At 44.3% G+C, this 13,574-nt stretch overlaps 1 protein-coding gene across 1 annotated transcript in view; it reads right to left on the bottom strand.

Moving 5' to 3' along the window:
• Positions 1 to 5,452: 5,452 nt before the first annotated feature.
• Positions 5,453 to 13,574, bottom strand: part of LOC146810454 (galectin-3-binding protein-like) — a 36,762-nt gene continuing 28,640 nt past the window's right edge. Inside the window, exons 3-4 of the mRNA XM_085617462.1 lie at positions 11,054 to 11,321; positions 5,453 to 7,674 (exon numbers count right to left, since the gene is read on the bottom strand). Of these exons, the coding sequence (XP_085473588.1) occupies positions 6,669 to 7,674; positions 11,054 to 11,321 (1,274 nt within the window). The 3' untranslated portion in view covers positions 5,453 to 6,668. The remainder of the gene's footprint in view (positions 7,675 to 11,053; positions 11,322 to 13,574) is intronic.

The raw sequence follows: 13,574 nt of genomic DNA, 5'->3' as shown, positions 1-13,574 counted from the left end.
CCATAATGTTTCAATCAAATAAGCAGTGCTCCGGTTATTAAGCTAAGTTAATAACACTTCCACTTCTATTCCACACTGATTCTGTCACAACCTAACTCTTTAAATGGTAAGTACATCATGCTACAAGCCACTTCCTGCAACATTTAACATTTATTATTCTCCCCAGTGCATTAACAGAGCCTGTCACCTCCTACCACAATTGCCTTCTGTGCTCCACTGAGGGTGAATGGAGAGAGACCACGTAATTTTTTAGGTTGAGCATCAGCGAGCATGCGCTGACTGCAAGACCTGCTGTAATCAGTATTCAGGAGGGTAATCCTGGCTGCTGCTTGCCATTGGTTCACTTCTGTGTTGCTTTTCTGTCCTGGCTTCTTATTGGTTGGGGCTCCGATGCATCACTTCTGTTTTCTGGCAAGGAGCACCGGCAAACTACAGTTTACTTACGCTGTAGGCCTTTATGTGTTTAGTTTAGGGACTATGGGCCATATGTAGGTAGCATCACATTTTCCGACTCATAAATACCGAATTTTACCGATTCGGTATTTATGAATCGGTAAATGTGATGTAGGTAATAATTCGGTAAATTTTACCGAATCAGAAAAATTCGGTAATTATGAGTCGGTATTTACCGATTCGGTAATGAGGTATACCTTCCCATTGATTCCTATGGGCCTGGAGGCCCATAGGAATCAATGGGAAGCCATTCACCATTACCGATTCGGTAAATACCGATTCGGTAATGGGGGGAGCATATTCAAGGGTGGCAGGGTGTCACATTGACACCCTGTTGCACCCCTGAATCTTGCATGTGTGCACATGTGGCGCACACACATGCCCTAAGGGCATGTATGTCTGCCACATGGCACTCTTAGATCTGCAAAATATTACGTTTTGCAAGGTATTCGTTATTTATCACCAACCTGTATTTGGTGGTAAATAACGAATTCTTAAAACTAATGTTCACTCTTTAGAGTGCTCCCTACATATGATTTCAGGATTCGGTATTTACCGAATCGGAATTATACCGATTCGGTGATTTACCGAATCCTGAAATATGCCTCCTACATCTGAAATAGCTAAATACCGGTCGGTAACGGGATATTTACCGAATTTCGGCCGTTACTGACCGGTATTTAGCTACCTACATGAGGCCCTATATCTTTAATTTAGTGCATTCATGTTTTTTTTATTAACTTTTATGCAGACGTGCGCCTCGCTTTATTTGAGCACGGTGCCTGCTTTCATGTTTTTTACATCAACTGTGGCTGTTTCCGCCCAACCTTCTAAAAGGCATTGTATTTCTTTTTTTTATATTTGTTTGCATGAGGACTGCCCACATTTCACGCTCTCCAGAAAACAAACTCTTCCGCTTATAAAACTTGTGAGATGAGAGGCAAGCAACAAATGTTTGTGGTAGGTGAGCTGCACTATGGAGCTGGTGACTTTTTTTGATGGTTGGTTTGCGTCCATCATTGCTTCCACCCACCCTTCAACTCAAATGCACCAGTACAAACATCAATCTACACCTGTATTTACCAAAGGCATTTTTTCATTATATTTACGTGTGCGGCCGTGCTTCACGTGTGATGTTCCCTTATCATAGGGTACACTGCCCGCATTCTGCGCTCTCCAGAAAACAAAATTATAGGCTTGTCCGAGATCTGCAGAAACTTGTGAGAGGTGAGCAGTGGCTGAACTACGGAGCAGAGTGTGGTGACTTTATTTTAAAATGATGGCTCTGCGCCCGTTGCTGCTTCTGCCCTCCCACACAAATACAGCGTTTAACTTAAACGGACACCACGTCCGTCGATGCTTCTGCCCACCCGTCAACACAAATATAGCAACTGAAAACATCAAGGGACCCCTGGAATTAACAAAGGCATACTGCATATCCCGTCAGCTTTTTCCTTTTATTCACTCTCCGTTCTATTTTAGTAAATTATTTGTAATAAAATTTGCATGCATGTGCGACCACGGTACTTCAGTGTTATTAGCAGCACGCACTTCACAAACGTGCAATGTTCACATATCAAAGTGTTGTAGATGTGCTTGCATCTTTTAAAAACATCACCTGCGGTTTACTTTCATTTAAAGTAAACTTGGGTCCTGTTTCCCGACCTTTGCAGTCTCTGGTTTTCATTCTTCTGCTTGGGTCCCCTCCCAGAGGCTAAAAGGAAGTAAAAATGCAGAGCAAAACACACACGCACAATTAAGTCCTCACATATAATCCAGAGCTACAGGACTCAAGCAAACAGTTTTTTGCAAACACCGCATCTGCCTTCTGTCAATACACAATGAAGGGCAGTTCAAACCCCACCGATCAGACATGGTTCCAACTAAAGTTTTAATTATCACAACAAAGAAGTCTGGCGAGTCAGGCAGCATGATGAGTCGGTCCTGGTCGGACTTCGGGGGCCCAAAATGTCAACACCTTTGTTCCCCCTGATAAGAAAACACCAGGACAACTCCGGTATGCTTGTATTATTTATTCAAGCAGTGCTGCCTCACCAATTTGTTTCAGCCATAGCCATGGTCAAGGTAGAAGGCTACGACTGAAACGCGTTTGGGAGTTGTCCTGGTGATTCCTTATCGGCGAGGACAAAGGTGTTAATCTATATTTCCTACTGGCAGTCACCAGTATGTAGTTATAGTTAGGAACAAAGTTTTCACAGGAAAAGCGTTTGTTGTTTTGCCAATAACTTTGACCCCGCCTAATGAATCTCCAAGAAAATTTCACAATACTTCCCCTTTTTGGTTCAGCTGTTGGGTTTAAAGTTTATGAGTGATTAGTCAAGCAGGCCGAGAAAAAAGGGGGGCCCGAAAACACGTTTTCCCCATTTTAAGTCTATGGGGATTTTTCATTTTTTGAACAGGACTACAGGCCGACCTGCTGAACGGAATTACACCAAATTTTGCAGAGAGCTAGATTTTGGTCCCGAAAGTGTGCTTTTTGTGATTTGGTGTAAACCCATTCAGTAGTTTCTGAGAAATTACATTTGAAAAAATATAGATATCTGGGGACGCGAGTCCTTGCAGTGGACTTGTGGATCCTACTAAAATTTGATTGGCTGCCAACACTTCAACCAGGAAGTGTTGGCAGCCATCTTGGGACTCGGTTTGAAGCCCAGTCCCAGAAAAGAAAGAAAAAAGAAAGAAAAGGGGGCAGATTAGGAATACTCTGATATGGTGGGGGGGTGGAGGTCCCACAGAGACCCCGCCGCATTTTAAAAGGATTTTGTTTTAATTTTGTTGCGGACTCATGGGTGGATCTGCGGATCCACAGCAAAATAAAAAAATAAAAGATATGTGGGCTTCCACGCTTCTTTTTTTCATGCCCCCGGTCGGCCAAATTCCAGGGGCATGAAGAAAAGGGGCTCATGATCACCCCTCTTGGGCTTATGGAAAGCCCCGGGGACCGCCACATCCCTGGTGCCAGCCCTGGAAACCGGCACTTCCCTGGGGCAACAAATACTCAAAAGGTGGGGGCCTGCTCAGCCCCCCTGCTACCTCGGGGACTGCCACCTCCCTGGGGCCCACAGTTTTTTTTAACTAGATGCGGGAGCGGACCTATGGCCTTCCCTGCTGCCCCGGGGGCCGCCACCTTCCCGGGGCAAAGATATGCAAAGTGATGTGGGGCGTGCATGCCCCCCCAGCCACGGGGACCGCCACCTCCCCAGGGCTAAATGTGACAAATGCGGGGGCCACATGGCCCCCCACAGCCCGGAAACTGCCACCTCCCCGCGGCTATAATGAAATATCAATGCATGGGGGGGGGCTCCCCGGGGGACCACCACCATCCTGGGGATTAATTACATTGGAAGGGGGCCGCACTGCCCCCCTCCTGGAGCCATACATGGTCCTGGTGACTTCCACCCCCCAGGGCCCAATGCATCAATGTCCCGGGGTGCCCACCCTCGGGACATTGCAGTTTGCTATGGCTTGGCTGGAGCACCACTTCTGGCAAGCCATAACAAACCTGCTTTGCTTTAAGCAAGAAAAAGCAACAATGCTCTTGCATGTTGAAAGCAGAGCAGTATATGATTCCCTGCCAGCTGTGAAGCAAGCAGGGAAACAGACATTGCTTTGGGATCCAGGGAGCTGCATGTTAGCAGCTCCCTGGGTCTCAAAGCAATGCTGGCTCCTGCAGGAGGTGGGGAGCCGGCAGGGACTGCTGGGGCCTTCCGGCTCCCCCGTGGTTCCCAATGGAGAGGCCACAGCCCTCCTCCCTTTATGAAAAACATTAAGTATTAAAAAACGGGCAGGCCAGGGGAGATGGGGTACATGGGACCCAAAACAACCCAGGGCCATGAGGCCCCACTTCATAAAAAAATAGGGGGGGGGAAAAAGCCGGGAACTCTCCGGATGCCCCGCCTCCTTTCTCCACCACTCTGCAAACCTGCCTTCAGGTACGCTGCTGGTTGGGAGATGAAGTCCCCTTGGCTGCAGTGGGATTGCTGAAAGATGGTCCACCACTCTGCAAATGGGCCTCTCGGCACACTGCTGGTGGGGGAATAAAGGTCTCCTTGCCTCCTGAGGGCCTCAGGAAAAAAGTGGACTTCATCCCCCAAGCAGCAGTGTGCCAGGAGGGGCTTTTGCAGAGTGATGGAGAAAGAGGGCGTGACCTCTGGCGAGATCTCAGCAATACAGCTGTGTGGGTCTTACTGGAGGTAACAAGAGGACTAGTTGGCCCCAAGGACCCTCCGGAGCCAAGGGGACTTCATCCCCCTACTAGTAGTGCGCCAGAAGATGCGTTTTCAGAGTGGTAGAAAAAGGGGGCGAGGCCTTCTACCAGGTCTTAGCAATCATGCTGTGTGGGACTTACTAAAGGTAACAGGAGGGGTAGTTGGTCCCCAAGGACACAGCGGGGTTGCTAGGTCTTCTGAGGCCGTGCCCCCTTTCTCCACCACTCTGCAAACATGGTTCAAGGTGCACTACTGGTTGGGAGTTGAAGTCCACTTTACTCCTGAGGGACCTTGGGGGCCAAGAAACCCTCCTAGTACTTCTTGTAAGTCCTACACAGCGGGATTCCTGAGAGCTGGTCAGCGGCCCAGTCCCCTTTCTCCACCACTCTGCAAACACGACTACTAGTTAAAAAAAACATAGAAATTCATTGAGAAAAAGCAAAGGCTAAATGGATGTTATAGTTAGGAATTAGCATTTAAAAAACCTTAGAAATTCACTGAAAAAAACAAAGGCTACAGGGATGTTGTAGTTTACATGGAATTAAAAAAACTTAGAAATTCACTGATAAAAAAACAAAGGTTACAGAGACCTTATAGTTAGGCTCAGGCGTCACTCGTACAAAACAAGAGAAAATCAGCCTTTATAGTTTGTGATACTCAAAGTACGGCTGGTGGCGCATGAGGCCTTCTTAACCTTCACATGCGCCCCCTGCTGAACGACCGCACAGGGCTGCTGTTTACTTAAGAAAGCACTAACTTTCAGAAAGATGTTAAGTAAATGGGCAAGCGTTTATTCACAAGATAACTTGAAGTAAGAGAAAAGAAACAAACTTCACTTTAGGAGCGCATTCATTTGAGACATCTTGCAACAAACATGTATAAAAATGACAAAGTCTTTTCAAAATTCAAAATGTATATTCATTAACATGCAGAAGTGTTTCATCTTTAGTACATCAGATTATATCAGTGCATTGAGAAGTATATTTTTTTAAGTGATAGTTTAAAAAAAAGAACGTAGAAACATTCATGCCTCCTCCCACCCTGACAACAATGCCAATAGTGAACTAAGAGGCAAGTCAGTTGTCACGTCTAACTCTTTGAGTGGCCTGGGTTTTCAATATACATTGGGAACATTATAGTTTATTAAATCAATTACAATAGAACGTTTTGTACAGTGTATATCCCGGAAACACATATTTCAAGTTGCTCTTACATGTGAAATGAAGAAAAAGGAGGCAAAGTGAAATAAAACAATTGTCTAGGATTGCACAATTTGGTCAAGTCAGGAAGCCGGATCTGATTGTAGGTTTTTTGCTTTCACATCATGCATTTCTATTTCATTCCAATTCAATAATGAAGTCACTTCTTTTTTTAAACTTGACTTTCCCGAGGTAATGATAGCAAGTAAAGAAGGCTTGTAGAGGGATAGCGATTCAGATACCGCTTAACAGAGTAATGTTAACTCTATGACTCTTATAGAGACTAGGGCATTATTTAGAAGGTAGTATGGAATAAAACCCTCAAAATAACTCCATGACTCACTGACCACGCCATGTACATGCTTTGCTTCCCCAACGCCCACCATACCCCCTACCTCGCTAGCATCAGTGAAGCTCTCGGGCACACAACAGACCAAATTTTGTGGTCCCTAGGGAAATGTTTGCAAGTACCTACGCCCTATATATAGCACACGCCTCTATATTAAACTTACTGTGAATATCTTTATTCACGTACACCTCTATTCACACTAAACATAAGCCCCATCATTCCCTCTCTCTGCCTGAGAAAAAAAAGAATTAATTTATCCCTGAGACTTGTATAATTTAAAAAAAAGAAGGATTCATTATTTCCTTAGTCCTATGTTTGGCTGATATCAGGAGCACGACTTTTCACGCCTCCACATATGCATTGACTAACAGAACTCATCATTATGGCTCTATCTCATCAGCAATAGGAATTCAACTTAAGGCTGCCCAGTGGGTGGCCCTATACAATGGTGTCTGGTAGGACTGTGTACATAGGACGGATAACCAGTATGAACTGGGAATAGCCAGAGGGACAGGGGAAGAGGGAGCCATTTTCCCCATTGGGCACCACAACCAGTCTGTCCTTGAAGTCCTGGACTTCAGTAATGACATCACCCTGGCAACGCATGAGAGCTTTATTCTCATACCTTATGGAGGGGTCTGTGGCATAGGCATTGATGAGACTCAGAAGAGGAAACGAGCCCTCAGGGCAGTTAAAGCCATAGTTTCTGCAGCTCTGACTGGAAGGGTGAAAGCCAGCATTCCAAGACATAAGCTGTGACCTAAAGAGGAAGCTGGGGTGAGTGGGGGTCTGGAATGATTGATACACCCCGTAGTAATAGTTGTAGTCTTTGCTGTTCATCTGGAAAGTCCAACCAGGAGTGGTATAGATCCTGGGGGTGAAAGGGGCCTCGGTCAGGTTCACGTGTTGGGCCATGGTTTGGAATGAGACCGTATGGAACTTTAGAGCCTCTAGTACTCGGCCCTGTAAGAGGGCCTCAAAATCACTGTAAAATGACAAGTTGAACTGAAGCTGAAAAAGGTCCTCAGGTTGTATCATGGGGAAGCGAATCTCTTCAATCAGATGTTGATCGAGGCGGTGTAAAGCCTTCCACCTTTCCAGGGCTCTAAGTAGGGAGAGCTCATCCCGCACCACTATATCGGACCTCACAAGCAGTGCTCCGAGCTGCTCCCGGCTGAGATCCAACCAGGCCACGGATTCAATGAATGCTTCACAGTTCCAGGCAAGGAACTGCAGGCAGAGCTCTGCTAACTGGGGGTCTTGGCTAGCGAGGGCGTAGTTGTATAGATCCAGCTGGGCACGGAACGTGGGGTCTTCTGGAATGACAAGAGAGAAGAGCTTGGCACAGAACTGCTGCAGTTTAGTCGCTCTGTAGTTAGAGGCTATTTTGTGGAAACACTTGACCGAAGACAGTGTGATTTCAATGCTTCTGGTGTAGAGATACCTATAGGAACAATAGAGAAGTATAGGCACGTTAAATTTCAAAGATGCTGATTCTTTGCTGAAAAACACAATTTAGTGAGATTGGCTGCAATGCTGCCGTTGATGGTGTGAAGTTGGCTGAATTTATGGAAAATGCTTTGGAGCAGTTAGGCAAAGTTGTCCTAAATCATAGAAACAAAGTTTCCTGGCATGTACAAGTAGGTTATTTTCGAGCTGCAGGATGTCCTGCAGGTGAAGCGTGGAGACATCATTTGGCTGGAAGACCGCATAGGTCGGGGACAGGGCATGGGGAGGGAGGGGGAACTGAGTGTTTTGTGAAGGAAGCTGGTGTTATAGGAATTGTGATCAATGTGTGCCCGAATGCTCAGCTGTTTAAATGTAGACGGGTGGCAACGTGGTGAAAGCTGAAGGGGTAATGTGGCAGGGCACCATGCACGAACAGGGGGCGGGGAATGGGACTTGCATGTAGGATAGGATTCGGGATTGCTTTCAAGCAGAGCCCGCTCAATGGCTGACCCTGACAACAGTGGGGACAATTTTACACTGCAGTGAAAAGCTACAGGTCTTTTGTTTAACTTTGCCACTATTGCCAACCATCCTGCATTGATCTACATCCTGAAAACTAGGCTGGAATTTACTGGCACAATCTTACAATGTTCTACCTCAGCAATGATACCTAGAGACTAGCCATGCCTCTGACACATTATCCCAACGGCACAGTGAAAATATGTCAGCATTTATGAACACTGTGGACTGAGACTTCATTTGTTATAAGTCGTCTGCAGTTCTGGCTGTGAGGAGCTAAGATATTCATAGGCAAAGACTGAATGCAATCCAAATCATGCTCTCCAGAATATCAATAAAGACATTCATATAAAAAAAAGCTTTATCAGATAGAAACTTTCAGATCCTGGACTGTCCCGGGTCATCTGCAGAGTCCCCCTGTTTGCCACCCTGTACCAATCATTTTCACCTTTCATTTGGAACTCCTTTGGAGTCATCCTTGCAGACAGTATCATCAAGACCCACTGGTATGCTAATGACAATCAACTCTATCTCAAAATCTCCTCATCGAACGACATACAGAGACACAAAAGCCTGCCTTCAACACATCCAAACCTGGATGCCAACAAACCATGTAATGCTAAACCCCAACATGACTGAATTCCTTCTGTTTACCAACACCAAAATTCACTTATTCAATCATGGCTTTCCAACTTAAACCTAACGGGCTCCACACCACATGCGACAAAACAGGCCAGATCCCTGTGATTCGCCCTCTACTTGAACCTCTCACTCATAGAACACATTGTTGAGAAAAACAAAACAGCCTGGTTCCAGCTCCCTCTCCTGAAACAATAAAACCTTTTCTCCTAGTAGAAGAATTTAGAATTACATTTCATGCACATGTCCTTTACTACCTTGACAGATGCAAAGCTCTGCTCAACAGCATCCCTGAGACTATCCTCACTCCTCTGAAAGGTAAACTTTCTGCAGCAACATTGATCTTTGAGAAATCCAACAAGATCGCTAAAGAATCTACACTGGCTCCCCCTGCAAGCTTAGGTAAACGTCAAGATTACAAGGCCCTCTACACCATGACCTCTGTCTAACTTTTTAATAATATAAGAAGGTCAACACCAGGCTACGGGCCAAATGTATGGTATGTAGGGTATGGTCTGCAAATACCAAATAGAGAGTTTTTGCGATTCGCTATAGGGTAATTGCAAACACTCATGCACAAAAGTGTCTCTGACACATTTTGCGATTCCCAGTGGGTCGCAAATAGACCTACCTCATTCATATTTATGAGATAGGTTTTGATTTGTAACCCATTGGGAATCACAAAAATCCCGGGGATGGTGGCCTGCTGGAGTCAGCAGACCACTATGTCTGTTATTGATTTACAATAAAGCATTGTTTTTTTCAATGCAGCTGGTTTTCCTTAAAGGAAAACGAAATGCGTTTCAAAAAGAAAAATGAAGAGTTTTCTTTTCATTTTTTAAGAGCAGGCAGTGGTCCATGGGACCACTGCCTGCTTTTAAAAATGTTTTTACATACATTCCAAATTGCGAATGGTTTGCCACCTACTTGAAGTAGGTGGTAAAATAAGAACGATTTGGAACCGCATTTTGGTTGCAAAACATTCACACATGCCATTGTGATTCGGTATTAGGAAGGGATGCCCTTAACACGCCCCTTCTTAATACTGAATCGCAAACCGAATTTGCGATTTGGTAATAGGTTACCAAATCACAAATTGGACCTTGGTACATTAAAAAATGCTTTTATTGTGGTAGCAAACTGTCCTATTCTGGGAATCGGGCTGTTTGCGACCTCAAAAAAGCTTTGTCCATCTGGCCCTAGTGTCTTCGGCATTGCCAGATTAGAGACTAAACATAGCTGGATGGAGAAGACAGAAAAACAAGCCTTCTCAGTTTATGCCCTCAGGATATGAGACAACATTCCCTCTGATATCAGAGCAGGTCCATCCCTCCTACAATTCAGGAAAAACTGAAGACTCAATTCTTCAAGGAACTCTACCACAGATGGGCTGACTTCTCAACCCTTCCACTGGCTCTTTCTCCTCTCTGTGTCTCCTCCCTCCCATGTATCCCCACCGAGGCTAACGCCCTATACAGCGCTCTGTTGGTAGCCAGTTATTTTTGTGCTTTAGAAGTTTTAAAACATATCTACATACAAACATACGTACATACATACATGTGCAGGATTGCTTTGCTCCCCATGTAAGAGCAACATTGCAATTCAAGTAGGACAGCTCCTTCGCATGTGATAGCTCTGTAGTAGCAGGCAGGTACTAAACAATGACAGGCATGAATACTACTATGATCCCAGAAGTTAAGAACACTTGGCTGCAACTTTTCGATCTACCTCTTTTTTCTTGTCTCACAAAATTTGAAGTCATTAAGAAGAGCCCTAAAATGATAGATTGTTTTAACGGGGAGGGGGAGGGAATATTTGGTCATCATTGTCCTTATGTGGCAGCGTTAATCGTGTCATTGGATGACCTTTTTACAGTGGATAAAGAGGTGGCCTTTTCTTCACTAATCTTGTAACTTACTGAATGGCCAATTATAAGATGCTGCTACTTGTTTATACTTGAGTCTGATTCTACCCCATAAACTCTTCCCGGCAGTTCACTTTAGTTTACTTATAGAAAGCATTTGTTGTCTCTTTGTAGTTCCCATGATGTGGTGCTCTAGATGTCAAATATGGTTATGCCCTACCTCTTGGTGGCATAAAGTGTTTGGGTAACACAAACTTCGCCACGTTGTGTTTAACTCTGGGACGGTTAACCTGAAACGAGGGCATGTGGAAGGAGGAAGCGTGTCATCCTGAAGGACAGGAATGGTTCTTACCTGATGAACGAGTCCACGTAGGGCAAGCACTCCTCATCCACTAGGACCGTCAAAGTGTTTCCGCCATGCCTAAGGAGGGACGCTGCCTCGCTGTTCAGCGACAGGATGAGGCTGTGGGCACACAGCTCCTCGGACTGTGATGCACTCTCTTTCCCCACCACAGTGATGGGGAAGTCGCAGTCCCGGCGACTGTCGTATAACTGGCTAAGGGACGAGGCCAGATCTGGAGACCAGTCAAACAGGTGCACCGACTCATTAGCGGATGACTCTGGAGAGAGGCGGGGAGAAGAACACAGATGAAACTATGGGTAGACACAGAACGCTGCAGTTTGATTTGGAGATATTCAGTTGTTGCCACATTATATATGCACAGCTTTCTCCCTCTTCTATCCCTCCACTATCCTTCTCAATCCAAAAACCTGACTAACATATCCACCACTAAAATTACTTTCATATTTCACTATACTGATTCACCAGTAATCCTTTATGGGTTCTGGAGTAGCGTGCTACTCGCCGAAAAAGCGTTTTGACCCCTCAACAGGTGTAGTAAGCGCTATATAAATACAGTTACAATACAGTACAATTATACACATATCAGACTGAAAGCCTTGGGTCAGTTATTATGTCTTCTTAAATGTATTAATTATATTTTGCATTCTAGGTTTGTATAGCCGTACAGAACTTACTGCCAAGTGTCCCCATTCCATCTGTTAGACTTGAGCAGTGCTTGAAGTGGGATGAAAAATGTTGGGAGTGGGCCTCTGAAAGGAACGTGGCCAAAGAAACATACCTAGGAATGCTTTACAAGACGCATAGTCATTGTAATTAAGTGTGCGGTCTAAAACATGTGCACTACATTACTGAAAACAGTGTGCCACCTGACCTTACACAACAAACATACATCTAAAATAAGTCGAATCTTTTGGCAATGACAATGCGAGTTAGCACAGATTTTTTATTTTATTCAATATCAGACAAATCAATAAGAACAATAATATTGTTGTGCATAATTAGAATTAAAAAGGTATCGATTCTGAAAAGACAGGATTCTTAAAATATGAGGGGGCAGATTTACAAGCCCCTTGCGCCATTTTTACGTCACTTTTCCCATGGTAAAAGTGACGCAAAAGTGGCGCAAGGGGCTTGTAAAGCTGCCCCAAGATTGTCAATTAAACACTACAAAGGTCTGTGGTTGAGGGCTGTGATTCTGATTATCCACGAACTATCACCTCCCACTGCCATCTCTCCCTCACTTAAGCTCTTTTTCTACCCACTTCTCTCCTTTTGAAATCTCTCCATCTGCATGTCTCCTACTTTATCTTCCGCTTACACACATGCACGCATGCACACACAACCCCCCAAATTCGCACACACACACTTGAACACTGCATTTTATTTTCCTATGTCACTGTCAATTTTGTAACAGCTTTCTTCCTTCTTGACACATTTCCCTCAGAAATGGTAAACACTAGTTGGCATATATGTATGTGGTCATCGCTCTGCATGCTCCCATGAGCAGGCAGGGTGAACACCGTATTGACCCACTGCCAGGCAGCGTTAGAAACTCACAGTGAATGCAACTTCTACTCCAAGTCAATTGTGCCTTGTCATGAATAGGCCTCCATGCCCTAAACTCAAACAGGCATATCTGGAGGCTATCAATTGACAGTATGTGGTAGACTAGATTCAAACTTTGCAAGAAAAGCAACATTTAACACATGCAACATCTGGGGAAAAGAAATACTCTTAGGGACTAGGGATACATATACCATACAACATTAAGTAATGCATGTGAAAGGAGAACAGTTACGATGGTCTTAAGGGTCCTTATGCTCTTTTGCATGTACATGAAAGGACATTATGTTAGGTTACCACTGGAATGCAATTATTAGGTTTTGGCTAGCTTGAGCTGTCTGTTGGAGATCTATTGTTTCTAATGCATTACATTTACTTAGAGTGGGATTTAGTTGAGTCCCTTGCTAATGATTGGATGGCTTTGCTTCCTATTCTTATGTTTGTCCCACTCACGAGCAGTTTGGGCTCACAATGTTATGAATGAATGAACTGTATTCTTCCTCTGCTAGAGGGAGTCCTTTTAAAAACAAATATCCTTTCAGCACTTCATGGGAGTATATGTGTTTCTTTGTTCCTGTTGTGTCTCTGCTCCGCTGTCTGTTTATGCATTTTAACTCTCACCCAAGCCCCAGTTGCTACCTCATTACTATTTTAATGATCTAGTACCCACAAATAATTCCTATTATTTACCCTCTTCTGCTCATCCATGACTGTATGGTGCTTCCTAGTCCAATCTCCATCCTGCTGCTACTTTTAAGAAAAAGTTTTTTTTAATGTTTTTACATTAAAAAATATTTACATGTATTACATATTTGTAATTTTTTTTTAATATCTGTTATCAACATTTCTCTTTTTATGTTTTTTATGAGGGCCCTTAAAGTGCTGCTGGGCAGTTTACTGTCTTTTTGCGCTCCCACACACTTTCTTTACTCTTAATTTAGTTTTT

This window comes from Triturus cristatus, chromosome 7, assembly GCF_964204655.1.
Source record: "Triturus cristatus chromosome 7, aTriCri1.1, whole genome shotgun sequence".
In the NCBI taxonomy this organism is placed as follows: domain Eukaryota; kingdom Metazoa; phylum Chordata; class Amphibia; order Caudata; family Salamandridae; genus Triturus; species Triturus cristatus.
Note: the sequence above shows the minus strand (reverse complement) of the source record. Positions and strands in the feature narration are given on the sequence as shown.